Below are 27,500 nucleotides of genomic sequence, written 5' to 3'. Positions count from 1 at the left end.
GGGGGGGACAATCCACTCTCTTCGACGTCTTCTGCGCTCTCCACAAAGTTCAAAGGATTCACACACGAGCACTACCCTGAGGAAACCCACATTCCCCCAAGGGTCCGTCTCCCCTAGGATAAAGCATGCCAAGGTTTAGGGCCCCCCAGGGTTCAAAGTCCCCAGGGTTGTCTCTCTCCTGAAAATTACAGCAGCAACTCGCAAGTTTCTCAGACTGGAAACTACCGTAAAGACTTAAGATTCCTCCCACAGGCCGTCAGAAGGGATGGAGAAACGGGGAGAGAGAGAGAGAGAGAGAGAGAGAGAGAGAGAGAGAGAGAGAGAGAGAGAGAGAGAGAGAGAGAGAGAGAGAGAGAGAGAGAGAGAGAGAGAGAGAGAGAGGGCAAGAAAAGTGGGAGAAGGGGACGAGCAAGGAGGGAACGTAGGAGAGGGTGAAGAAATCTGGAAATAAAGGAGGACTAGACGTGTACATGAGGGAGAATTGTCAGGAAAGAGAGGGAGAGGAAGCAAAATTGAGTGAAAAGGGTGGAAGCGGGAGAAATATTGAGATAAATGGCAAGCAAAGGAAAGAGGAAGGGAGGTTCAAAGAGAGCGTAAGGGAGAAAAGGAGGAAATGGAGAAATGAGAAAATGCTACTCCTTTTTAACCACTGCTACACAGAGAGAGAGAGAGAGAGAGAGAGAGAGAGAGAGAGAGAGAGAGAGAGAGAGAGAGAGAGAGAGAGAGAGAGAGAGAGAGTGTGTGTGTGTGTGTGTGTGTGTGTGTGTGTGTGTGTTGAAAAGCAGGACAGATGAGTAACTAATTTTTCCACGCCACACATTTCACGTTAGACCAAAAAAGATTAGCAAGCAACAAACCACTCCAGAAAAATAAACGATTTTAATATTGCGCTCACTGCCAGCTTTAAAAGCACAGCAGATCTACCCCGGAATGGCAACTTTTTCCCTTCCTCTCATCTGCCGCTGTTCTTTATCCACGCTCGTTCGCAAAAGTAACACCAGTAAATCTGACTTTTTTGTTTTATTATTTACTTATTTTTCTACATCAGCATCGTGCAAATACCCAGAGCCCCTCCAGTCTTTAAATAGCACGACAACTCCGGTAAACACGAGAGAATTACCTGCTTTTATTACTCATATAACACCTCTATGGATCATATCACGGTGCTTTTCGCTTCCCGTCCCTCTGATAGCAACATTAGGAGCGCCGGACTGTAAACCGGAAAGTGAACCGAGATTATGAGGCAAAAAAATGCTGCAAGAGGACGCTACCATTAAATCCGTTTTGCTTTCAAGATGGCTGACAGTGTTCCCCGAAGCTATGAATATTAATCTTAGTGTTTCAAGCCGATTCCTGCCCCGCTCTGCAGCCACTAATGGTCCTGGGTTTCCATTATGACGGGGAGAGAGAGAAATAAAGCTGTTCTAAGCCATTTACTACTACGGGGGAAGGCTGGTGTCCGGGCACTCCCCTTGAGGCGTGACTGGGACCTTGACGCTGCGTGAGGTCATTGTCGTGTCTCTCTCTCTCTCTCTCTCTCTCTCTCTCTCTCTCTCTCTCTCTCTCTCTCTCTCGATTCCCGTGTGGTTGTCTCTTTCATCGTCTGTGGGTCACTGTTCATTCTATTCCTGTCTGTGTCGCTATTCTCTTTTTATCTCGTCTCATTGTCTGTCTCCTTATTCCTGTGATGTTATTTCAGTCTTTTTTCATTATGTCACCATGTCTTTTTCTCTCACTGTCTCCTTATCCGTGTGATGCTTTTTCACTCTTTTTCACTATGTCACCATGTTTTCCCGTCTTTAACTGTCTGTTTCTCCGTCATCTGTGAGGTTATTTCGGTCTGTGCCTCACTGTCGGTATCTCTGTGTTCGTGTATTGTTATTCCTGTCAGTCATATTTTAGATCTTGTCTTTATACTTTTTTTCCCCCGTGTCTGTGTCCTTGTGTATTCCATTCTACTTTTTTTCCCCCTTTTTTTTGTCATGTGTCTCAATGTATGTTTTATTTCTACTTCTTTTTTTCTCTTTTCCTTAATATTCGGTGTATCAGTGTTTGTTTATCTCTTTCTCTTACTCTACTTTTGATCTGTTCAACGTATTTCCGTCAGTCTCTCCCTCATTTTTTTTTCTACTAGTATCTCAGTTCCTATCTATTTCTTAGTAAAACTACTTTTCCTTGCCGTGTGTGTTGGTGTTCCTGTCTGTCCCTTACTGTCACTCTTGTCTGCGTGTCATGACGTTTGTGTCTATCCTTACTATTATTTTTTTCTGTGAGTCTTGTTCTCGTTCATCCGTTAGTATTATTCGTTTTTTTCGTATTCAGATCCGTTTCACACTTTTACCAGAATCTAACACCTGACCTTTACGGCACAGAATCCCTGAGCGGACTTGAATCTTTAGGTGGGTGTTTGTATTTTGTCAGATCATTCAGGTGTATTCCTATCCCTTCCTCTCACTTTTCATCTCCTTGTCTGTCTCCCACTGCTTGTCCTTACTTATCACAAATTAACTGGCTCTTCCTGTGTATAATAGTCAGGTTCAGTCAGGTGTGTTAGGTAAGGGAGTTTGTCCTCTAGGTATAAGCAACTCTGCCTCCCAAGTTACTGACTTTTTTCTTTTTTTTTTTTTTTGGTGCGGATGGTTTGCTTGGCAACGTATAGCGAATGGTCCACCAGTAAACAAGCAATTAACCTCCAATATAACATCAAGATCTAATAACATTTGCATTAACGCTTCGTAATGAGGTTAATATGCTCTTTCCAAATCACTGGCTCACATAATACATCTCAATTTAAATTTCAAGAAACATGTTAATTAGCTAGTATGTCCTATGATCCATATGATAAAAAGCACCACATAAATAATATTTATCACCCATATAAATTATAAATTCATATAAAACTTAACGGTGTCATCAAAGTTACATTAACTTGTACTCTAAATTACACTTAGCATATTCAAACATTTAGGCAACGCATTATAAAATTACTTCTATAGTACCTAGAAGGGTCATACACAAATAATCCAATTAATCAAACACAGAGATACGTAAAGACCACATACTTATAACAGCTGTAAAAAAAAACGAGCAGCAATGTCACTGGTACAGCGACCAGAATTATCCTAAATTTCTTTTTCACTATTAACTCAGTAACCTTGTTCTAAATTTAAATTTGATCTTAATCAATAAAAAAAAAAAAAAAGCAGTACAGTGGATAAAAGCTGCCCTCCGTAACAATACATGTTGTTACTTTAACAACCCTCCTTGTGTAAACTTAATTGGTTATATTATTTACATGTAAATGCCGTTAATCACCACAAAAGCACAACGTATTATGACAGTTTTGGGTGTAATGTAGAGGCAACAACAATCGAAATAGCAACAATCCTGTCTGTATTAGTGAAGGCACTGCCAATAACAGCAAAAATACAGCTTGCAAATCCACTTCCTGATCTGCCCATCAAGCATGTGCAAGTAATATATGCAACACTCACCAGTCTGTGGCGCTCTAAGGTGTACAGGCGAAGGATAAGTTGTTCACAGGTGCAAGACACGGGCGTAAGTGTACGGTTGCTACGTGTCGGGCCGACTGGCGGTTCCCCACTCTCTATTTTGAACTATCTCTGCTGTTCGCCGCCAGAGTGCAGCACGTACGTGACGCATCTAAACAAGCTAGTTATCAGTCTCTTTTTCACCTAACATACCTATATCAACCACATTTCAATAATAATAATAATGCAATAATGGAATAAATACAACACAAGAAATAGTTATACTGCACTGAACATAAGACTAATTCAGATTCACTGTATATCAAAACAGACAAGCATAAATAACAACATAACAAGGAGGTTAACCTAAATATGCCAGACAACTACCTGTTAAACTAATTACTTGTTCTCCCATGTAACTGTTTGGCGAATTGTTATTTGACTGTTTCATGTCATTATCTGCTTTTGGGCATTTTCTTGCGTGCCTCATATTTGTTTTGTCTGCCTGTATGTCTGTTTTGTTTTCTGTCTTTTTTTTTTTTTTTTTGTCGAGTTTTCAGTCTCTTTTAGTCCGAGTCAGATCCTCAATTTACCACTCGTGTTTGGATAACGTTAACTTACTTCATGGCAGTTTGGAGCAACGTGAAAAGAAGAAAACAAGACGAAAACAATGCAGTGAACCTCAGATACCTTTTTTTTTTTTATGTGGGTAGGAGGGAAGAGAAGCAGGAGTGCAGAAGGAGCTTTGGGTGTTAAATCCTTCCCGGTTTATATTTACGAGTATTCTGACATATGTATACGGCACTCTCTCTCTCTCTCTCTCTCTCTCTCTCTCTCTCTCTCTCTCTCTCTCTCTCTCTCTCTCTCTCTCTCTCTCTCTCTGTGTGTGTGTGTGTGTGTGTGTGTGTGTGTGTGTGTGTGTGTGTGTGTGTTTTAGTATTCTGTTTACCTTTCAAGTTGTTGTGTTAATTTGCTTTTCTTGTGTCAGAAGTTATCATCCCTTCAGCTGTTTGTTTCCTCATGTGTGATGCAACTTGACGAAACACATGACTTATTGCATTATCTCTCTCTCTCTCTCTCTCTCTCTCTCTCTCTCTCTCTCTCTCTCTCTCTCTCTCTCTCTCTCTCTCTCTCTCTCTCCGTTGCAGTTCATTCTCCCTCTCTGCCTCCATATTTTTCTCTAAACGTTCCCTCTTCTCTTCTCCTTTCGGTCCTTGTCACTCTCTCCTTTTCTCAGCCTCCTCTCCTTTTTTCCTCCTCATCTTTCTTGTCTTTTCTCCTCCTCCTCCTCCTCCACCACCACCACCACCACCTCCTCCTCCTCCTCCTGTTCCTCCTAGTCCTTTTTTTTTTCCTTTTTCTGTATCCTCGTCTGGCGCAAAGATTCCAGAAGACCCCGTGATTTTCAAAACTTTGCCCCCCTAAAACATACGTCAGGTCAGCCCTTCTCAGCCAGCACAAGCCAGACTTACTGAGACTCGCCTGAACCTCCCCGGGCTAGTTCCTCTCTTTTGTGTCACTTTTTTGGTGTGTGTGTGTGTGTGTGTGTGTGTGTGTGTGTGTGTGTGTGTGTGTGTGTGTGTGTGTGTGTGTGTGTGTGTGTGTGTGTGTGTGTGTGTGTGTGTGCCATTTCTTTTAACAAATTGTAAATCGTATTTCTGTGAAAGATGAAAAATTTATTATCTCATCATAAGAATTTTAGGACGTAATGGTGGGTGATTTGTGGGAGGGAGGGGAGGGGGAGGAAGGATGGGGGCAGGGAAGAAAGAGGGGCCAGTGGGAGAGAGAGAGAGAGAGAGAGAGAGAGAGAGAGAGAGAGAGAGAGAGAGAGAGAGAAACAGAGAGAGAAACACACACACACACACACTAATATTCAGACAGACACACGGAATGAGAGAGTTGGTAAAAAAATAAGATACCTGACACCATTTCTCACTTACTTTTTTTTTATTCTACTAGACTGGGCGATATTAAAATACATTTTTCTACGCACTATACAATTATCACGACTAATTTTTTTTCCTCTCTGCATTTCAAAATACAAGCATGAATTTCTTTAACTTTAGAAACATTTCAGTGTAGCATTTATTTTAACTTTTCCTTCCACACACTCTCTCTCTCTGTCTCTCTCTCTCTCTCTCTCTCTCTCTCCTCTCTCTCTCTCTCTCTCTCTCTCTCTCTCTCTCTCTTAAAGTATTGCAAACCGCCTCGCTCTTCTGTGATTTCCATTAGGTTTCTGAAGTTTAAATCCAGTTTTAGATTTGTCTTGCGTGTGTGTGTGTGTGTGTGTGTGTGTGTGTGTGTGTGTGTGTGTGTGTGTGTGTGTGTGTGTGTGTGTGTGTGTGTGTGTGTGTGTGTGTGTGTGTGTGTGTGTGTGTGTGTGTGTGTGTGTGTGTGTGTCCGTGATTTAAGGTAAGTAACTCCCAGACAGCTTCTCCTCCTCGCCTTTCACTTCCTCATTTATTTCTTTACTCCCATAGTCTCCTTTCTTTCTTCCCTCCTTCTTTCCTTCCTTCTTTTCCTCTTCCTTTTTTCTCTTCCTTCCTTCTTTCCTTTCACCGCCTCCACTTCTCCATTCTTTAAGTCGATTTTCTCTTCCCTTCTCGCTTCTCTTTACTACACACTCCCTCTCTTGCAACTCCTCTTTACATATTCATATTTTCCCTCTCTGCCTCGCCTCCTCTCCTCTCCTCTCCTCTCTCTCTCTCTCTCCTCTCTCTCTCTCTCTCTCTCTCCTCTCTCTCTCTCTCTCTCTCTCCCGCGTACAATAGGACTCTTCCGCGAGGGATTGGCGGGAACATTGTCGGGGAAAGTCGCCTTAAACATGTGCGGTTCTGAGAGAGGTTTTGACTTCATGTGGGGAAAGGCGAGTTGTAATGCAGGGATCGAATTTTAAAGCACTCCAGCGTCTTATCTCGACTACTTTTGGCGCGCTCTACTGAAAATTTCTGCAGTGTTCAATGGTATTTTCGTGATTGTGCTGATATTTAAACGGTGAGTGTTGTTTTTTTTTTTTTTAATAGGGAAAACACATACAGATACCAAGTAATAAGCTCTCATCTCGACTACATTTAGCGAGCCCTGCCGAAAGTTTTTGAAATGTGCACGTTTTTTTTTTTTTTTTCACATTGCAGGTTTTTTTTTTCGTGATTCTATTGATATTGTACCTCCGTTTTATCAGTGGGGACAACACATACAAAAACCAAGTATTAATCTTTTGAGGCCTCTAAAAAATACTTCATACAAGAGAACAAAGCGTTCCAAAATACTGACCGAGGGATGTAAAGGGATGGTGAAGGAGAAGGGAGGGAGAGGCTGAGGCTTAACACTGGACAAGGCAGGGATGTGGGGGAAAGATTAGGGCCCTTGATGTTAAGGAGGGGGTGAAAGGAGTCGATGAGGCTTGAAGTATGGTAGGAAGGTTAGGACTGAGGAAAGTGGGACAGTGCGGTTTGGCTGTGGAGATTTGTGGGGGGAAGGGAGGGAAACTTTGGACCTGGATGAGTGGAAGAAAGTTCGAGAGTGAAGAACAGGAGGTTGGGACCCGAGGACGGTGAAGGAAGTTTATGAAGCAGGAGGTAAAGGGAAGTTTGGGAATGAGTGAATGGTGATGGGAGTCTGAGGGAGGGAAAGGACATTTATGAGGGGAAGATGCGAGGCTGTGGAAGGCGAGGGACATTTAGGAGGGGAAGATGAGAAGCTGAGGCAAGGAGATATATAAAGATTCCTGAGGTTATAGTATGAATATTATTAATGTTAAAATGGTATGAGGTCTGGAGGAAAGAGGCCAAGAAATGAGGAATAGGAAATGGAAAACTTGATGGAAAGGCCTGTTGGGGGATGGAAGGAATGGGAAGGAATGGGAGGGAAAGAAGGGAAAGGCGGTGAGGTTAGGCGGGGTTATGGGAGATGGGTTTAGGGGTGTACTCGTATATTGTAGTCCATCAAGGTCGTAAGATCCTCTTTGTGCTCGAAATGACCTCCCAAACGACCCCGGTTCCGTCCGTCCGTCCACCACCCGTCTGCTGTCTGAGAGAGAGAGAGAGAGAGAGAGGAGAGAGAGAGAGAGAGAGAGAGAGAGAGAGAGAGAGAGAGAGAGAGAGAGAGAGAGAGAGAGAGAGAGAGAGAGAGAGAGAGAGAGAATGAGTGTGTGTGACAGGCAAGAACGAGTATTGTTGAGGGGGGGGCGGGGGCGAGAATCAGTAGGGACATGATGTGACAGTGACAGCGTTCCGTGTGTGTGTGTGTGTGTGTGTGTGTGTGTGTGTGTGTGTGTGTGTGTGTGTGTGTGTGTGTGTGTGTGTGTGTGTGTGTGCCGGGAAAAGATACTGGAGACTGTGAAAGCGCGCGATGGGCTAGAAAGACAAATGAGGGTGCTTGAAAGGCTGCCGAGGACATCACCAAAAAAGGGATGGAGGAAAAGTAAAGAAAAATACGAAATCTGAAGGTTCAACCGTGATAAATAAATATATATATATATATATCTTTACACCATATCAAAAGCACTGTGGCACAAGAGAAACTACACATTCAACAAAAATAAAACTGAAATAAAAATTTGAATAAGAGAGAGAGAGAGAGAGAGAGAGAGAGAGAGAGAGAGGAGAGAGAGAGAGAGAGAGAGAGAGAGAGAGAGAGAGAGAGAGAGAGAGTAACTATGATGTCAAGGAGTCTAGCGGGCGGTCAAAGGCTGCAGGAAGTGTGGATGAGAGGGAGTAATCCACCGTGGATGATAGTGATGATGGTGGAGGGTGGATGGTGATGACAGGACCCTCAGCATCACCAGGCGGAAAGGGTAAAGGTTGCTTTGTCATCTAATCTGACGCTGTGTTTGTGTTGCATTGTGTTTGGTTCACTCAGCCCAACGTTGTGTTGTGCTGCGTGGTGGTTTCTTTGGTATGATTGCGACATACGGCCTTGATGTTACTGCAGTGCCATAATTAACTAATCTGTCACCCATCCCATTATTTACTGTGACGAATCTAAGAGGGGATTTTTTAGCGTGGTGGCAACACAGTGGTCTTACTGTGGCTCTGTCTTATTGCCAGTCAGTCTGTCAATCAATCAAGCCAAAGAAGCAAGGAAACTGTTACTGTGGCGCCCATCATATGTTAATGATCCGAGAGTCTGTTTACCAATCTATCTGTTTATCTATCTATCTATCTATCCATCTATCTAACTAAATAAATGATTAATTAAGTAATTAACCAATCAATGAACTATTTATCTATCCATCTATCTGTCTATCTATCTATCTATCTATTTCTGTGACGTCCAGTGTGCGTTACGGTCCGTGTTGACATGACGGGACGACCCTCACCCAGTCAGCGGGGTCTTGGTGTGAGAACGAATATGAACCCTTGCCGTCAGCTGTTTTTGAGAAGAATAGGTAGCTTTCGGGAGACCCACACAGGCGGAATATTCTTTTATGGGACCTGTTCTAAAGATATCATTCCGCAGACGAGATACCGTGAAGACAAAGGCACAAAAGAGATATTTCGTGGGGTATATCGCCGAATAGTTTGAAAATAAGTAAAAAAAAGTCAAGGGTCTCAAGCTAACACGTTGCATTAACAACCTCAGAGGCAGGCGCTTCCTCCCCAAAGAGGCAGGAGTCACACAACAGCAACGCAAGCAAAACAAAGGCAAAAATCAACACGTTAGTGAAAAAGCAAACAAAACAGAAACGGGGGAACTCAGACTCACCTACTAGTGTGTGTTCCCTCCCTCCCTCCCTCCCTCCCTCTCTCCCTTCCTCTCCTTCCTCCCTCCCTGCCTTCTCTCTCCCAAGGGTTCCTTCACCAACAAGACACATTCCTCGTCTTTACGCTTTTCATTTTTCTTTACATTCTTATTTACTCTGTTTAGTTTCCTCCAGTTTTCTATTTCTCTTTTTATTCTTTTCGTTTTGCTTAACATTTTTTTTTATTTTCATTATATTTATCTTACTCCATTGCATTTTTTTTTTTTTTTCATCTCTATGTTCCTTCGTGCTTATTCTTATTTTCGGTGTTTTCTTCTCTCTTCTCCCTTCCACTGTCTCTCGTGATTTTAAAATGTATCGCACTCCTTATCTTTTATACTCTTGTTCTTTCCTTTACATTCTTTCCTTATTTATATCTTGAAGTTCACACATTTTCTTGCTCCCAGCTCTTGTTACGGTTTTCCCCTTCATTTTTCCCCGTCATTCTCCTTCGCTTTTTAGGGATCATTACATTTATTCAGTATTTTATTCTTTTCTGTTTCCTGTTCTTCCCATTGTTTTTTATTTTTAATCTTTCTTCCTTCAGTTTTACTTTATTTTTACCTGCCACCTACTTTCCTTTCGTTTATAACTAAGTAATTCCTTTTCCGTTCGTTAATCTTAGGCCTGTCATTTATTTTTCTTTCCTTTATATTTGTCACTCTTTTTTCCTTTCGTGTTTATTCTGTATTTTATTATTTTTTTATGAATTCTGACCTTTCTATTGTTCTTTATTTCTAACTTTCCCCCATGAATTTGGCTGGCATTGTGTTCATTTTGGACTGCCATTTATATTTCTTTTCGTTTATATCTGTCATTCCTTTTTCTTTCGTGTTCATTTTGTATTTTATTCTTTTATGTATCCTGTCTTTCCCATTGTTCTTTATTCATAACCTTCTTCCATGAATTTTGTTTGTATTTTGTTCATTCTAGACCTGTCATGTATCCTTTTTTTCCTTATTTCTATTATCTCTCGTTTTAACATCTGTTCTTTCTATCGTTTTTATTCTGGATTTTATTCCTTTCCTTATTCATTTTTTTCTTTTTATTATTCTTTATTTCCTCTTTAAATTTTATTTCGTCTTAGAACCGTCGCTTATATCAATGTCACTCTTCTAAATCATGTATTTTTTTCTTATCATTTTTTTTTTTTTCTGTAATTCCCACGTAAATTTTACTCGTGCTTTCATCTTGTAGTTGTCTAACATATCTTTCATATTTACTCTCCGTCCACTCGTTATATTTCATCTGACCTTCGTTTCTGCAGACAATTTTTAAAGCATCCTGATGATTTCGCATTTATCTTGCTCACGTTGCGATGGCAGTGTCGATATGTATGAAGAGGAAGCGAGCGAGGCCGCCACGAGGGAAATGTACGATTCCTGTTTCTGTGCCGGCAATGCTGTGTGTTTTTCTCTAAATAACGTTGGAGAGAGAGAGAGAGAGAGAGAGAGAGAGAGGAGAGAGAGAGAGAGAGAGAGAGAGAGAGAGAGAGAGAGAGAGAGAGACGACAAACTGGAAATAAAAAATAAAAAAAACCGCTATATTACTGTGACGCCAGTAAAATGATACGATGATGTGATAAATAAGTAAAAATACAAAATTTTTCAAACATAACCATTATGATTATTAATAATAACAACCCCAATGGGCATTATTACTTGGCTCACAGCGAGCAATGGCCGTTTTTTATTTAGCCGTGTGCAGGTTTGTAACAGGTTTGGCTTCCACTGTACAGGGGGAAGTTGTGGATATAGAAGTGAAAGGATTCGTCATAAAGTGCATGTTTGCCATTACTTCATGTATGTGACAGGTGTGTGGCAGATGTGTAACGGGTGTAGAGTGACAGGAAGGTGTGCAAGCATGTGAGACTGAGTTTTAACAAATTTAATAGTAGTAGTAGTAGTAGTAGTAGTAGTAGTAGTAGTAGTAGTAGTAGTAGTAGTAGTAGTAGTAGTAGTAGTAGTAGTAGTAGCAGCAGTAGTAGCTGTAGTATCAACAACAAAAATAGTAACAACAAAAACAAAAACAGTTACATAAAAAACAAAAATAGTAACAACAGCAACAACAACAATAATAATAATAATAATAATAATAATAGTAATAGTAATAATAATAATAATAATAATAATAATAATAATAATAATAATAATAATAATAATAATACAAAAACAACAACAACAACAACAACAACAACAACAAAACAAAAACAGCAATGCCAAATAAGAAGATGAGTTGCGTCTCTATTATAAGTATTCCTCCTTTTTCTTTCAGTGTGTTATACGTTGACGTGTGTGTGTGTGTGTGTGTGTCTGTATGTCTGTATGGGCGATAAAATATATAAACGTGTACGTTAAAACTAAGTCCGTATGTGTTCGAATATTTCATGTGACGCACACGAGGGTTATTAGTATTCATATGTGTTGTGTGGAAAGTACCTCATTTTTTATATAGCTCATGAGGGACTGCTGGGAAATTACTATTATTATTACATTCATATTTATTTCATGTGCGTTATATATTCATTTATTCATTCATTCATCCCAGCATAACTTTGAACCTATTCAGCTGCGTCCTTTTTTTCCCTCTCCACAGCATTTTCCTTATTATCATCTTATTTTTAACACATAATATTGAGTCAGTTTTGATTAAATATTATAAGGAGATAGAAATTTTACTGCACTTGGATATGTGACATTAGTTTTGATACGTGTGTGTGTGCGTGTGTGTTTGGACAGGTGTGTGTGTGTGTGTGTGTGTGTGTGTGTGTGTGTGTGTGTGTGTGTGTGTGTGTGTGTGTGTGTGTGTGTGTGTGTGGACAGATGTGTGTGTTTGAACAGCTGTGTGTGTGTTTGGACAGGTGTGTGTGTGTGTGCGTGTGTGTGTGTGTGTGTGTGTGTGTGGACAGGTGTGATTAGACAGGTTATGTTTTGACACGTGTTCGTTTAAGCAGGTGTAGTGAGACAGGAGTGTTTTGACAGTTGTGTTTGAAGAGGTGTGTCATTAAGCAGGTGTGTTTGAAGTGACATTTTTTTTCTTTACTTCTTTAAAAATATATGAGCTGAAAAAGGATGAACATCAAAAGCATGTTGTTCAAGGTAAAAAAAAAAAAAAAAAAGGAAGAGAGAAAGAGATTATTAATATTTTTATAATGCATTTTTAATTATAATCCTAAGCAGTCAGAAAAGATGGAATTTCACTTCAAAACGAACGTGAAAAGGAAACACAGGCAAAGAAACACAGGACGAAATGAGAGAGGAGAAAAATAACGCAGTCTGTTGTGGTTTGAAAGTGGCGAAAAAGGGTGAGGAGAATACGGTAGCAGGTATAAAGTGGAGTGCAAGAGTGTGGAAGGGCGAGAACGCTGTGATAAATTAAACATGCAGAAGGTGCGATAAGAATTCCGTGTGTATAAAGAAGTGGAGAGTTTGTGTGTGCGGGAAAAAGAGTACTCGGACTAAGTTAAGAATGTGTGGAGAAAGGGCTGTGTGTGCGTTCGCTGCTTATAATTAGTAAGACGTGGGAGATTCATACATAAAGAAACTCTTGTAATGATTGTACCCTGTGGTGAGAATATTTTGAGTGAATGAAGGTGAGCTAGTGAGTCATGAATACGACGATGGAGAGACTCATAACCTTCAAGTCACTCAGAATAGTTGTTTTTAACCTATCATTAAAAGTTGTGTAAGAATAACTAGTTTCCTCCAGACTCTCCTTGCAGCTGTTTAATGTTCAATTACTTTCTTACTAAGTTTGTTCTATTCATCCATAACGTTATTTGTGAATCCATTTTCGTCCTCTAAATCGGATCCCGTCTAGTTTATAACCATTTGCACGAGTTTTTAAAAAAAGAAACTGGGGCTGAGAGATTGACTTTGAAAGGGAGATTAACTCTGAAGGAACGGAAAAAGAAAGAGAAAAAGAAAGGAAATAGGAGGAGGGAGTGAGTTATGTAAAAAGAGAGAAAAAATACGAGTGAGAGAGAGAGAGAGAGAGAGAGAGAGAGAGAGAGAGGAGAGAGAGAGAGAGAGAGAGAGAGAGAGATAGAGAGAGAGAGAGAGAGAGAGAGAGAGAGAGAGGCACACCTTTACTACCACCTAAATCAAACAAAACACAGCCTAGGTACAAAACACAACATGACCACCCCTGCAGCACACACTTTCTCCTCAATTCATGACAAGGATGAATAAAGGAGAGCCCAGCGCCACACACGACTGCCCTTCTTATGCCTCGCTAACTCCCTTGCAGGCCCTACGAGGGAACTCTGGGCAGCTGACGGACGCTCTGCCCATCTCGCCTGTAACCTCACTTCGCCCCTGCCTCACGACATACCTCGCCTCGTGCTGTGGTACAAGAAGGGACTGCTCAAACCTATCTACAGGTAAGTAATTGGATGAAAAGTCACTAACTGTCACATCTTCTTAATTATTAGTTGTAATGGTCGGCTTTTTGTCTCTCTCGGTGGGGTAAATCTTATAATTTCACCACACCTCGCCTCGTGCTGTGTTACAAGAAGGGACTGTTCAAATCCATCTGCAGGTACGTGATTGGATAGAAAGACACTAGACAGTCACTAATTGTCATATCTTTTTAATTAATAGTAGTGGCGGGGTTTTTTGTCTCTCTCGGTGGGGTAAAATTCATAATTTCACCACGGAGCTGAAAACAATATCCACCACAGATTAATATTTCTGGGTTTTAATTTTGTGCTGCTTCTTTCTTTCTTTTTTTTTTTTCTTGCCTCTTCAACTCAGCCTGATATGAATTTATTAAATGCCACGCACGTATTTCCTGCTTTTATCACCGTCATTTCTCTTCGTCACAAATGTTATTACTCGTGTTTCCCTTTCTCCCTTATTCAATTTTCCGTTTTCTTTTAAATTCCTGCCATATTCATTTTGCATTTATTCTCCTCCTTGTATGTCAGATTTTCTTCCCCCTAACGCTTAGTTTTTCATCTCCTTTATGTACGCTTTCTCTCTCTCTCTCTCTCTCTCTCTCTCTCTCTCTCTTCTCTCTCTCTCTCTCTCTCTCTCTCTCTCTCTCTCTCTCTCTCTCTCTCTCTCTCTCTCGTTCATATTTCAATTTCTGCTATTTCAGGTTCCATTAGTAATACCTTTCCTACCTTTCATTATCTCCCCCTCACCTTTAACAAACTTTTCTTGTTCTTCCAGACCTTCTATCAAGTTAATCTTCCTCTTCATTCACTGACTTTACATACTAACTCTTCCTCCCTATCTGCCTCCTCCTCTTCTTTTCTTGTTAATCTACTCTATCCTCCTATTTCTCCTCCTCCTACTCCTCCGCCTCTTCCTCCTCCTCCTCTTCCTTCTCTTCTTCCTCCTCTCTTAGAAACCCTTCTTCCATCTCGGTTAATTCCTACCTACCTCTTTCCTTTCCTCGCTCTCCTCCTCCTCCTCCTCCTATGCTATTCACGTTAATCCACCGGTTTGTGTTTCTTCTTACTCAATCATGTTCATTCACTCTCCTCCTCCTCCTCCTCCTCCTCCTCCTCCTCTCCCTCCTCTATTAATACATTTTGCTTCTTTTTTTTCCGAAAGGAGTTTCTATTCATTAAAAAAATCTGCCTATTATAAAAGTCCTAATTGAAGGTGAATGAGGTAATTAGCAGACGTGAAAAAGTGAGATAGATAGTTCGTATTACGTGACCAGGTGAGAGACGATTAGTCCGGATTACCTGCCAGTAGGTGTGCTAAGTGATACCATTCTCGCCAGGTGTTACTCGTGTTCATGTACCCTACTCACTCTCCCTTTAATTGACAGGTGAGATGGGTAAAAGCTTGATTAATTATTATCCGTAACATGTACAGTCTTCCCTTGCACTCTTCCTATTATTTCGTTGTCATTTTCTAGTTTTTTTTATATTTTTTTCTATTCTGGTAACTTCTCCTTTTCGTTATGTTCATTCTCTACTTTTTATTACTTTCCGTTTTTTGTTTTTCGTTCTTTTCATCAATCGTTTGTCACTGCATTTTTTTCCCCCTTATATTTCGCTTTCTTTCTTTCTTTATCAACTTCACCTGTCATTTTTTTTCTCTTCTTTTTTGTTTCTTCTTATATTTATTTATTTTTCACCTTTTCTTCCTCTACTGTATCTTCTGTACATCTCCGCTTCTTCACCTCATCTTGTCTTTATTATTTTCTTTGTCATCAAGCTCTTTCTCATCTATCTACACTCCTTCTCTATCTTTACACTTGTTTTCCCTTAACCTACCTTTCCTTTCTCTCTATAAATTCTCTTTCTTCGTCCCTTGGATCCCCTTTATAATTCTCCTGCTTCCCTGTTCCGCTTCTGGCAAGGACGATTTACTTAGGAAATGATTAAACGTGTTTGGAATAATTAATGTGACATGTAATGTTTATGATAACGAATTAATGTGAATTTATTCCTTGTATCTCTGTCATTAATCTTAGGTGTTGTGTTTATCTGGCCATGAGGTGGCTTCCCGCCCGCCTTAATGTGTGGATTAAGTCATTTCCTCAAAATGTGTGTGTTTTTTTGGTTTCTTGTGTTTGTTCTCTTACTCGTTTTCTCAGATTCATTTCATACCTTCGCTTCTTCTTTTCCTTCTCTCTCTCTCTCTCTCTCTCTCTCTCTCTCTCTCTCTCTCTCTCTCTCTCTCTCTCTCTCTCTCTCTCTCTCTCTCTCTCTCTCTCGTGATACTACCTTGCTCACTTGCCTGTTCTCCAAATGGAAAACACACACACACACACACACACACACACACACACACACACACACACACACACACACACACACACACACACACTCCTTGTCAAATGCTTTCGTCTTTCATTTTTCATTTCTTCCCCTTCACATTGACACACAAACACTCCTTGCGATTCCTTAGCTTTTTACTTTCCACACACACACACCCACACACACACACACACACACACACACACACACACACACACACACACACACACACACACACACACACAAAACTTTCTAATCCTTCAAAGACCCGCTTCCACTTCGTCCCTTTTCCTCTTTCCCTTTCCCTCTCTCTCCCTCTCCCCTTTGTTGGCTTGAGCTCTTCGTCTTCCCTTTTTTTTCATTACACTTATTTACCACCCTCCATGAGCCAGTGCCGCGCGTTCCAATACACTGGCGTTCTCAAAGGAGGGAAGAAGGTGGATACTTTGATTTATGCCTACTCATTATCCGTGCAAATATCCCTTTAATGATCTAATTTTCAGGTGGTACGTGTTTTAGACAGATCTATGTTTGCTTTCTCTATAGACTTAACAAGGTTTCAGTCTCAGCTTCGTGGTGTAATTGAAATGAAAGGCTCATTCGTCTGTGTTTATAATCTATAAGTCAACTTTTAATATGATACACTGTCTAGGTTCAGTAATTTTATGAAGAACTTCGCTAAATTGTGGAAAAAAACATATTTTTACATCAAAGGCATGCGAGAAAATACTTTCACCACCTGTCTATCCACAAACTGCTCCCAGGTACGTCAAGGTAATTAACTCGCCTGGAGTTTAAATTCCAGCTTAATTATTTTCTCATCTATGGCCGAAAAATAAATAAAATAAAATATAAAGAATCTTCATGATTATTTTTATTTTTATTTCCTGAGTGTACCTCTCACACAAGCAAAGGTCAGTCCCTACACTGCCGCATCAACTTTGACCTTTAAGAAAACGCACAAAACAAATAAGAAAAGTAATAAAATATGTTGATTTGTAATCCTCGACTGAGTAATGACAGAGCTTCATTAGAAATATTAACTGGGTAGAGTTTCCTAAACTAGTGTTGTCATTCTACAAAATAAGAAAAACATACATCTGGTAATTACATCTACCTATCACATTCTCAGTTTTTCTTGGTCTGTGCAAACTTCTTTACACAAAGCAATTCATTATTTCACATCCGAGTAATAATTATAATTTATATTCGAATTTTTAATATGAAACTCGCTGAATTTTGTGATGTTTTTATTCTTGGTATTGGAAAACTGGGCAGCTGCTATTTCAGTTACGAACAGAGAATACCATTATTTCCTTTTCTACCTTACATCTTTACTGCTACAGCAACTACAGCTTTTCTCTCACACCTTCCCTGAAATCGAGGATTTTTTAAATACTAACTGGACAACCCTAAACCTGTCTCTCCCCTTTGCAGGGAAGAGATGAAAAAGAAAAAAAAAAATCTTCCGCTCCACCTTCATTAATCTCTAAAAAAATGCAGCATTATATTCTCGGATGCAAGTCTGTACCTGATTCACTTGCACATCTTTTCCTATCATTTTTCGCTTTGCTATGTTCCATACACTTGGGAAATGTTCTTTTCTCCCTATTTTATGTTTCGTTTTATTTTTCATTCACTCATAAATATTTTCATTTTTCGTTTCACTATTTTCATTTACATAAACTTTTTTTACCTCTCTCAAACCCTCTTGTTTTCACTCTTTCATCTATCATTTTATATTTCATCTATCATTTTATATTTCCCATCTAATAATGATCTTTTTTTTTTTTTTTCATTCCTTCCCGTCTCGTCTCATTTCCTGTTTCACCATTTCTTTTACACGAATTCACCAACAATTTTCATCACTCCGTATTATTTCCTGTTAACTAAAGCACAAACCCTTGCTTTAACCTTCATTTTTCCTCTTATTTTTAACCTGCACAGCTACGACATGAGGAACGGGCCGGCGCTACATAGGAAGATCAACTCCCACCTGGGTTCCCGCATTACCTTCGATGGCGCGCGCAACGTCCTCGTCATCCAGCGGGTCAGAATCGGCGACGGGGGCATCTACCGGTGTCGCGTGCACTTCAGGACAAACCCAACACTTACCTACACCACCAACCTGTCGGTCTTAAGTAAGTGTGTGTTTGGAGTGAGCGGGTTTTAAGACCATACAAGTTACCCTCTCACTTTTAACTTATATCGGTGTACATTATAATCTTGAGTGAGTGAATATGTGTGGAGGGTTGTTTATCTATCTACCTATCTATTTAGTCTATATATTTATTTTGTTTTATCAATCTATCTGTCTGGCTACCTGATTATCTATCTATCTAGCCATCTATCTATCAGTTCTATAGTAAGCGATGGTGTAATAAGTTAGTTATTGTACTTCGTGGTGACTATTTTTCACTTAACTCAAATTGATGGATGTAAATTGAAAACCACTACTGAATAGCGGCTGTCATTGTGTGCTTGTGGTGAGACTTTTTTTTTTTCATATATTATTATTTGGTCAAAGTATCTACCTATCTGTGTGTGTGTGTGTCTCTGTGTGTGTGTGTGTGTGTGTGTGTGTGTGAAGGGTGGGTGGGTACAAAAGCGGTAGGTCAGTATCTGTCATCTCATCAAGTCTTGGTGAAGCACGCAGGTAATATAATCAAGTGACTACTACTTCACCTTAATTAGCTGGACAACATTTTCCCCTACCACAGTCACTGCCGGAATTCTCAAACACAGGGTAAAACAAAGCAAGTCTGCCGCATCACCACCAGTAACACAGACTCTCTTTTACATCAAAGGAGCGCATTAATTATCGTTGCAAATAAGACAAATAGCATTTCCATTACCTGGCTGCAGAATAAAGGTAACTAATAACCCTTTAATTAGACTAGCAGCCGATGGTTCACAATTATCATTTCTGTGACACATGTACACTGATCATTTTTTTAATAGCTTTTTTTATATTGCCCCGGAGAGCTATTTTTTTTATCATCTATTCAATCTGTTTTTCATGACCAGTCTGTCGCCAAGTAGGATATCTGATGTATAATTAAGTATTCTCACCTTTCATCATCTTTTGTATCTAGTTTTCCGTTTCCTTTCGCTTCAGAGGAATATGTGATAAGTTTTCTTCGTGTTGTTGCACTTTTCGTTTGTCTTTTCGTTGCTCTGACGATTTTTCTCCTATTCCTTCTCATGTTCACCCTTACCGATGATTTTTGTCGTGGCATCCTCTCATATAAGGTTTCTTTTTATTCCCGTCTCTTCTCCTCTTTCTTCTTCTCTTTTATCCGAATCTTTCATCATTTTCCTTTCATCCTACAATCAATCTCTTGCCCTTTTTTTTTGGTTCGTCTCCTCCTCCTCGTCCTCCTCCTCTTCTACATCCTCCTCCTCCCTCCTCCTCCCTCCATCCCCTCTCCAACCTCCTCTTCCTTTTTTTTTCTTTTTCCTTTATCCTCTTCCCAATCCCCTTCCTTATCTTTATCCTCCTCCACCTCCTCCTCCTCCTCCTCCTCCTCTTTATCTCTGTTCTAATTTTTCTCTTTTCCTCACAATTCTCCTGCCTATCCTCCTCTTTCTCATCTTCCTCCTCTTCCTCCACTTCTTCCCACAGTCCCGCCCCGTCACATGATGTTCTACACGGAGATGGGTGAGGAGGCGAAAGGAACCATAGGACCTTACGTGGAGGGCGACAACCTCACCCTCCACTGCCGAGTGCGGGGTGGCTACCCATCCCCGACAGTCACATGGTGGAACGGGGAGGAGCTGGTCGACGCGGAGGTGGAAGAAGAGGAGACAGAGGTGGTGACCAACACGCTGACTATATCCCAGCTTACCCGAGCCGACCTCCACAAGAAGCTGACCTGCCACGCTAATAATAACAACCTGACGGAATCTCTCACAGCCACGATCACTGTTGACATGCACTGTGAGTTGTTTTTATTTCAGTACTGGTTCCCCTGCCGTTTCCTCCTGTCCGTTGTTCAATAATTTTCATCTTTGTTCGGTTCTCTTTTCCCGCGCAAAGGCTGCAGGCTGGGTCAGCGTGTTTTGCTGAATAAAATAAAAGTTACTTCCATCAATAAAAAAAAAAAGTAGAGGAGGATAAATCGTGTGCATTTATACTGTGGGGCTGCTTGGTAGACTAATAAAACTGGTGATGGGATGAGGTAGTGGCGGGAATACGTAAGATCACCATGTGGATGAACCAATGACCGTTTGTGTCTATTGATTTCCTGATATGGGATTATTTAGTATGGGTATTTGGTATACTTTAAAATGGGTGTCTGTTATGCATCAGGGGAGACCAAGCAAGGGTAAAAAGATAAATAAAACAAAAGGATCGCACATCATGCCATCCCCTTAGAGAGTCAAGAGTAGAGGAATGCATGGGTAGAGGTGAGGAAGTGGACGGAAATTCGTTAGTGGTTGAATGGGTGGATTACGGGATGATTCAATGGGTGTGTCTCTAAATTTCTTGGTGTGAAACATATGAATTTCTGAAGTGTTATTGTCCTTTAATTTATGTGCAAAGTGCAGAGGGTGAGAAGGAGAGTTACTGGGGTGGGGAACTGTGAAGTGATGGTGGAGGAAGAAATGATGGATGCATAAATTACGTGATGGATCAACAGGCGTGTCTAGACTGATTTTCTTTTAAGTTTTTATATCACTAACTAGCTTTCACGTTGCTCCATTCCTGCATTGTGGGTTAGAGAATGGATCAGAGTATAATCCTAGAGTTGTTGAGACAGAATCCATTTCAGCTTTTATCACTAACTGTTTTTCCCGTTTGCTTCATTCCTGCTCAGAGGGTCAGAAAACACAAGTGTATTTCTGTATTTGCTTGATAAGATTCTATTTCACTTTTTCTCCCAACAACGATTACGCCTTTGCTTCATTTTTCCTCAGTGCTTCGGGCAACGGATCAACGTAGATTTCTTGTTGTGACCAGATTTCGCCTCAAGCTCTCATAACACTGGACTTTGTGGTCGCTTCATCCTGGATTCTCCATCGTCGAACAGAAAACGGACGGAATCCCAACAACACACCACGTAATCTCAACACGCACGGAAGCTTTCCCTAGCGAGTACTGATAGACACGCCAATCCTTGCTTAGCCTCTGACCGACTCCCCTTAACTTACAGGAAGACTGATGCGCCGAGACAGTTGAGTGGGAATATAAACTGGATACAAGTACAAAGACAAGAAAAATAGTAGGGAAAACTCGGGGAAATTCAGAAAATTCAGTGATACATTCTCTTACATTTCAATTACTCTCTCTCTCTCTCTCACTCTCTCTCTCTCTCTCTCTCTCTCTCTCTCTCTCTCTCTCTCTCTCTCTCTCTCTCTCTCTCTCTCTCTCTCTCACTCTCTCTCTCTCTCTCCATATATCTATATATTTATCTCTGTCTGTCTGTCTCTCATCTATTTATCCATCTATCTATCTATCTATATGTATAATCTGTCAGTCTACCTACCTATCTAACTATCTATCTATCTCTGAAAGGCGTGTGGCTGAAACAGAATCCAGTAGCCCTGCCTCAGGCTGAGTTTCCCTGCCGCCTCTCGCACTCGAGTATTATCGGATAAACCGGAGTGAAATCGCGCTGTAGGAAAATATTTAGTTATGAAAGCGAATTACTGGATAACCAAAATGCTAGGTTGGATGGCAACGGTAAAACTTTCTTTGTGTCCATTAGGTGATACAAGGAAGGACGCTTGGTTGGGCGGAATAAGTAGGCGAAGTAAAGCATAAAGGCGACGGTGCAAAGAGTGAAGTTCAAATTGGATTACGCGATACATAAAAGTAAAGCTGCAGAACAGAAACAAAGGCGCGAAGGTTAAACTTTCAAGAGGGAGGGTTGGTGACGTTTATCCTCCTATTTTCAATGACACTTTTAACCTTCCGTCTGGAACTTAAGACCTCTCTCTCTCTCTCTCTCTCTCTCCTCTCTCTCTCTCTCCTCTCTCTCTCTCTCTCTCTCTCTCTCTCTCTCTCTCTCTCTCTCTCTTCTCTTCTCTCTCTCTCTCTCTGCTTCCATTGACCATTGCCCCTCTTACATAGAAAAACTGGGTTACATAATAGAGCAGTAGTACATAATAACAATGCAAAAATGGTGAACAAAAAAAAAAAAAACAGGGCATTACTATGGAGCTTATACAAAGAGCGACCTCAAGGGAAGAGACTCGACACAAAGGACAAAGGAATCAACTGCTTAATCTGATAATACTAAACAGAACCCAATAACCGGAAGATAACCAAATACGACTGCATAATATCCCGGCAAAATTAGATCATGAGGGAAGCTGCAAAACACCCACATTGCAGCCCCTTTATAAAACCTGCGTGCTTATGTCTACTTCTCATATCTATCAATACATTTACTTAATATAATGCATTTGATAGCCTATTTATAAAACGTGCGATCTTATACCTATACTTTTTTTTTTTATTTAAGAAGGGTACTGGCAAAGAGGAGCAAAATATATATAAAATAAAAAGGCCCGCAGTGGTGTCAGTCCCTAAGGAGAGCTAAAAGGTTTAACCAAAATTAAAGGAGTGTCTTGAAATTTCCCTCTTTATGGAATTCAAGTCATAGGAACGGGGAAATACAGAGACATGCAGGGAGTGCCAGAGTTTACGATCCCTGTCAATAAAGTTATCCAATCTAATACTCAAATCTCTTTAAAAATCTTATGTGCTTACGTCTTATCATTCCTATCTATAAATTCAATCTTTTATAAGCTCCCAGCATACTCGGCACTAACAATACCATTACTATGGCTATTCGTGAATGTAAAGAAAAACATTGCAACCCATTACCATAGGAAGGAACACCATTTGGCCCTACAACAAGAGCAAGGGAATTGACTTACCTACTTAATCTCAGCAGTGTGAATAGAGGCCACTAATTGTAAGATAACGAGGCACGAGTCTATAATGGAGTACTAACAAAAAGGAACTAAGATCATTACTATAGCGCACGTACAAAGACCAACCTCGGGGGAAGGATACACAGGGAGCAAGGAAATTAACTTATCTACTTAATTTGAACAGACCTAATAGAACCACTAACTTCTCTCTCTCTCTCTCTCTCTCTCTCTCTCTCTCTCTCTCTCTCTCTCTCTCTCCGCCAGTCCCCCCGCTGTTGGTGAAGGTGGTGGGGGAGCGAAAGCCCCTCAGCGCTGGAAGACCATACGATATCCGATGCCTGGTAACGGGGAGCCCGGCCGCCTGCCATCGTTACCTGGCGCCTTGACGATGCCAGGCTCAACTCTCACAGCGAAAAGGTGAGTACAGTCGTATAAGGTGTGTCCTAGCTTGGTGCAGAGGGGGGAAAGGAAAGATTAGGAGGAGGAAGAGGAAGGAGGAGGTAGGTGATGGAAAGGGAAGGTGGAGAAGGGGTAGAGGGAAGAGGAGTTAGAGAAATGAGAAATGAAAGAGGAGGTGGTGGTGGTGGTGGTGGTGGTGGTGGTGGTGGTGAAAAGGGAAGTGATGTACAGATAGAAAGAGGAGTGACGTACGGATGGGAAGTTAGAGAAATAGGAAAAGCAGGAAAAGTGTAGGAAAGGAGTGATGTACAAGTGTAAAATTAGAGAAAAGATAAAAAAAAAAAAAAGGACATGCAAGGAGGAGGGATGGAGTAAAACAAGAGTGATTTCAGAGAAAGAATAATGATAGAATAATGAGAAAAAGATACGACTAAGGAGATAGAGCGAAGGAAAAAATAGATACCTGGAAGGAAAAAAAACGAGGAAACAGCATTCGATGAAGAGATGAAGACAAAAATAGACACTTAGAAGCAGAATGGTGAAAGACAATAGTACTAAAAAATCGTACGGAAGAAGGAAAAATAGGAGAGAAACTGTAGACAGAAAAATAAAACAAGACACGATGAAAAATTACAAGAAAACATACAGTGGTTGGGAAATCAATGGGGATGAGAAGAAGAGAGGCTAGATACGTGAGGATTTTGGCGCGAGGAAAACTCTTGGTTGGCAGGAGACTAAAAGAAAGGAAAAAAATATAATATCGGAGGCTTTGTGTAGGGGAGGAAGTAAGAACCTGCTAGAAGAGGAGTTTATAGAAGGAAGAAAACCCTGAAACGATATTAGGTGAAGCAGAAAGGTAGGTCGAAGGAAGAGGATTACCTTGAGCCGCGTGCAGGTGAGAGTCATCGTTAGGAGAATCAAAACTTCCAACCCTAGCAATGAAACTTTAGATATAAAAGGGATTTAGCGATGTGAACGAAGAACAGAGAAACAGGTGGAAAATTCAACACAAAAGCAGGGAGGAATGCTTTACCTTTCTCTCTTCCTCTCTCTCAAAGTGAACAGGTGTAAAACGACATCATGAATCAGGTGAATAAAGGCACACAGAAAAAGAAGGAATACAAAACGGTAATACAGACATGGGAAGCATAATAGGGTTAGGTACGAAAGAAGAAGAATGAGAAGATGAATGATAGGAAGGGTAAAGGACGTTATAAGATGGAAGAAGAAACCCGGGACAAAGGAAGGAGGAAAGGAAAGATAGAGGGAGATTAGAAACCTGATTACAGAGGAGTAATTTAGAGGAGAGAAGAGGAGGAAATTAGGAAGAAGAGGACTTAGGATGATAAAAAGAAAGGATTACTTAAAAGGGAGACTTATGAACAAATAGGAGGAGGAGGAGAAGAGGAGGAGGAGGAGGAGAGGAGGAGGAGGAGGAGGAGGAGGAGGAGGAGGAGGAGGAGGAGGAGGAGGAGGAGGAGGATGTGAAGAAGGAAGAGGAAAAGGAGGAGGAGGAGGAGAAAGAGGAGGGAAAGAAGAGGAGGGAAAGAAGAGGCGGGAAAGTCATAAGAAGGAGTTTACAGTAACAGATAAGTAATAAAGAGAAGAGAGAAGAGGAGAAAAAAAGAAAACACTAAAGTAACGGGAAGACATTAAAGAGGAAGAGAGGGAGAAGAAGAAAAGAGGAAAAAGTTATCGGTAGCAGGAAGAGAATAAGGAGAAGGACGAGAAGGGAAAGGAGGAAGAGAAAGAAGAGGGGGATAAAAAAAGAGAAAGAAAAAGAAGAAGAGACGAAGGAGGGAGCTATTGGAAGGAGATGAATAGCTTGTGTGAGAAAACCTGAAGCAAATCCGTTTTATTTTTTTTTTTTTCTCTCTCTCTCTTTCCACTCATCTTTCTTCCTTTTTTTCTTTCTCCTCTTCCTCTTTCCTCACATTTACGGTCGTGATTTTTCATATTCTTTCTTCCAGCCCCTTTTTATTTATTACTTCATTTCTATCTTTCTTATCACTCTGGTATTTTTGTTTCCCTCGTCGTCATCTCCTCGTTTATCATCTCCACTTTCCCTTCTTCCCTTCTCTTCCCTTCCCTATCTTTGTTACTTTATCTCTCTCTCTCTCTCTCTCTCTCTCTCTCTCTCTCTCTCTCTCTCTCTCTCTCTCTCTCTCTCTCTCTCTCTCTCGTCAAGTATTTCCGTCTTTCATCACTCTCCTTTCGCTTGTCACTCTTTCTTGGTTTCCACATCTCTCTCCCTCTCTTTCTTTCGTCTCTCTTCCCCTCCTTTCTCACACTGTCTCTTATCTCTCCCTTTCTTCCTCCTCCTCCACCTCCTTCTTCCTCCCTGTTCCTAGCCTTCTCTCTTTTTTTCCTCCCTTTCTCTTTCACGTCCTCCTCTTCGCTTTTCTGTTCCTTCATTCTCATCTTTTATCAAGACATCCTTCTCATCTTCTTCCATCTCATCTTCGACCTTATTTTCCACCCGGCTCTCCTTTTCCCTTTTCCTTTTACCTACTTCTCCTTCATCAGTATTTTCGCACCCCTCCTCCTCCTCCTCCTCCTCCTCCTTCTCCTCCTCCTTCTCCTCCTCCTCCTCCTCCTTCGCTTCTGCCTTTCATCATTTTTATATCCTTCTTCATCTCCCATTTGTCGCCATCCTCTTCCTCATTCTTATTTTTTGTAGTTTTTCGCCTTTTGTCCTCGTCTCTATAAATGGTCTCCTTTTCTTCTCCATTTCTCCATTTCGTTCTCATCCTCTTCTTCTTCCTTTTAGCGCAACTCTTGTAGTTTTCTTTTTCTGCTGTTACTCTTCGTCTTTCTCTTTTCATCTCTTGAATCTTCTCTTCTTCACTACTATTCATCCGCATTTTCCTCTTCTTTACGAATCCTTACTCGTAAACTTTCCCCCTCAGCCTCTTCCTCCTCTTCTTTCTCCCCGTTTCTCTTCTTTTTACGTATGCCTTATCTTATATCCTTCTTCTCTTCCTCCTCATCCCAGTTCTCCTTTTCCTCCTCCTCCTTCTTCGCCTTTCAAATCTTCTTTCGCAATTCCTTCTCTTCGTCTCCATCCTCGCCTTTAAATTTTCTAGGTCTTATGTACATTTCCTTTTCTCCTGTTTCTCTTCCGCCTTCTCATCTTTCCTTCTTTCACAATACCTTCTCTTCGTCTCCATCCTCGTCTTTACATGTCGTGTATAGCCTTTGATTTTTTTTCTCTTATTTCTCTTCCGCCTTCTCATCTTTCTGAATCTTCTCGTCCGCCTCTTCACAAAAGCTAACGGAGGAAGGGAACGTGACGAGAAGCGAGCTGAGGTGGACACCAAGCGTGAGGGACGAAGGCAGAGTCCTCGCTTGTCGGGCAGAATCTCCGACTCTCTCCACGCCGCCCCTCACAGACCAGTGGAAGCTGCAAGTGTTCCGTGAGTACCCGTGCGTGACTGCGTGTGCTTGCGTGTGCTGTGTGTGTTCGGTGTTTGCTGTGTGTGTGTGTGTGTGTGTGTGTGTGTGTGTGTGTGTGTGTGTGTGTGTGTGTGTGTGTGTGTGTGTGTGTGTGTGTGTGTGTGTGTGCGTGTTATGTAGTGTTGTTTTTCATTCTGCCAGCAATTTGTGTTACTTGATTACATTGTTTCTGTTTCCAGTGCTTCTCTATCTGTCCGTTTCTCTCTCTCTCTCTCTCTCTCTCTCTCTCTCTCTCTCTCTCTCTCTCTCTCTCTCTCTCTCTCTCTCTCTCATCGGATCATGTATTTCTAACGTGCGACGAACTTTTGCTTCGCGACAAAAAAAAAAAAAAGAAAAAGAAAAAGAAAAACTGTAGAATTAAAGTATTACTGAGTTTTCCCCTGGACCTAAAAATTTGTGGTGAGGGAAAAAGTTTTACATACGTCTTACTTCTCCTGTCTTACACACACACACACACACACACACACACACACACACACACACACACACACACACACACACACACACACGCGCGCGCGCGCGCTCACGCACATGCACACGCAACAATCCCAAAACCGTTCCGGAAAGAGAAGCAGAATATTGAAATTTTGCTGTTTCCGTCTAGTTGTGGGGACGAGGAGGGGGGATGTGCAGGGTGGGGGAGGGGAGGAGTCAAGTCGAGGCACGAATAGGGTATATATATATATATATTTTTTTTTTTTTTTTTCGAATCCATCAGCTGCAGCATGAACTGTCGCCATGGTCGCAGCGAAGGGCACGAGGCAGCATCCATCTATTCACTCATCCATTCATCCATCCATCCATC

At 41.1% G+C, this 27,500-nt stretch overlaps 2 protein-coding genes across 24 annotated transcripts in view; one reads left to right on the top strand and one right to left on the bottom strand.

Annotated features, from left to right (window-relative positions):
• The window catches only part of LOC135115862 (probable G-protein coupled receptor 45), a 313,244-nt gene that overhangs the window by 227,202 nt on the left and 58,542 nt on the right, over nucleotides 1-27,500 (bottom strand). For 5 of the 23 annotated variants that reach the window (XM_064032918.1, XM_064032923.1, XM_064032917.1 and 2 more), the window contains exon 1: nucleotides 3,495-3,633. The exons of 11 other annotated variants lie outside the window; for them this stretch is intronic. The gene's annotated coding sequence lies outside the window, so the exon portion shown is untranslated. Of the gene's footprint in view, nucleotides 1-3,494; nucleotides 3,642-27,500 lie in introns of those variants that run through there. 7 more of the 23 variants (XM_064032906.1, XM_064032902.1, XM_064032911.1 and 4 more) reach the window with 2 other exon arrangements.
• Nucleotides 1-27,500, top strand: part of LOC135116081 (hemicentin-1-like) — a 76,164-nt gene that overhangs the window by 18,244 nt on the left and 30,420 nt on the right. Inside the window, 6 exon segments of the mRNA XM_064033291.1 lie at nucleotides 13,483-13,615; nucleotides 17,903-18,096; nucleotides 19,581-19,895; nucleotides 23,105-23,193; nucleotides 23,195-23,257; nucleotides 26,511-26,655. Of these exon segments, the coding sequence (XP_063889361.1) occupies nucleotides 13,483-13,615; nucleotides 17,903-18,096; nucleotides 19,581-19,895; nucleotides 23,105-23,193; nucleotides 23,195-23,257; nucleotides 26,511-26,655 (939 nt within the window).

The sequence above is a fragment of the Scylla paramamosain genome, chromosome 30, assembly GCF_035594125.1.
Source record: "Scylla paramamosain isolate STU-SP2022 chromosome 30, ASM3559412v1, whole genome shotgun sequence".
NCBI lineage: Eukaryota > Metazoa > Arthropoda > Malacostraca > Decapoda > Portunidae > Scylla > Scylla paramamosain.
Note: the sequence above shows the minus strand (reverse complement) of the source record. Positions and strands in the feature narration are given on the sequence as shown.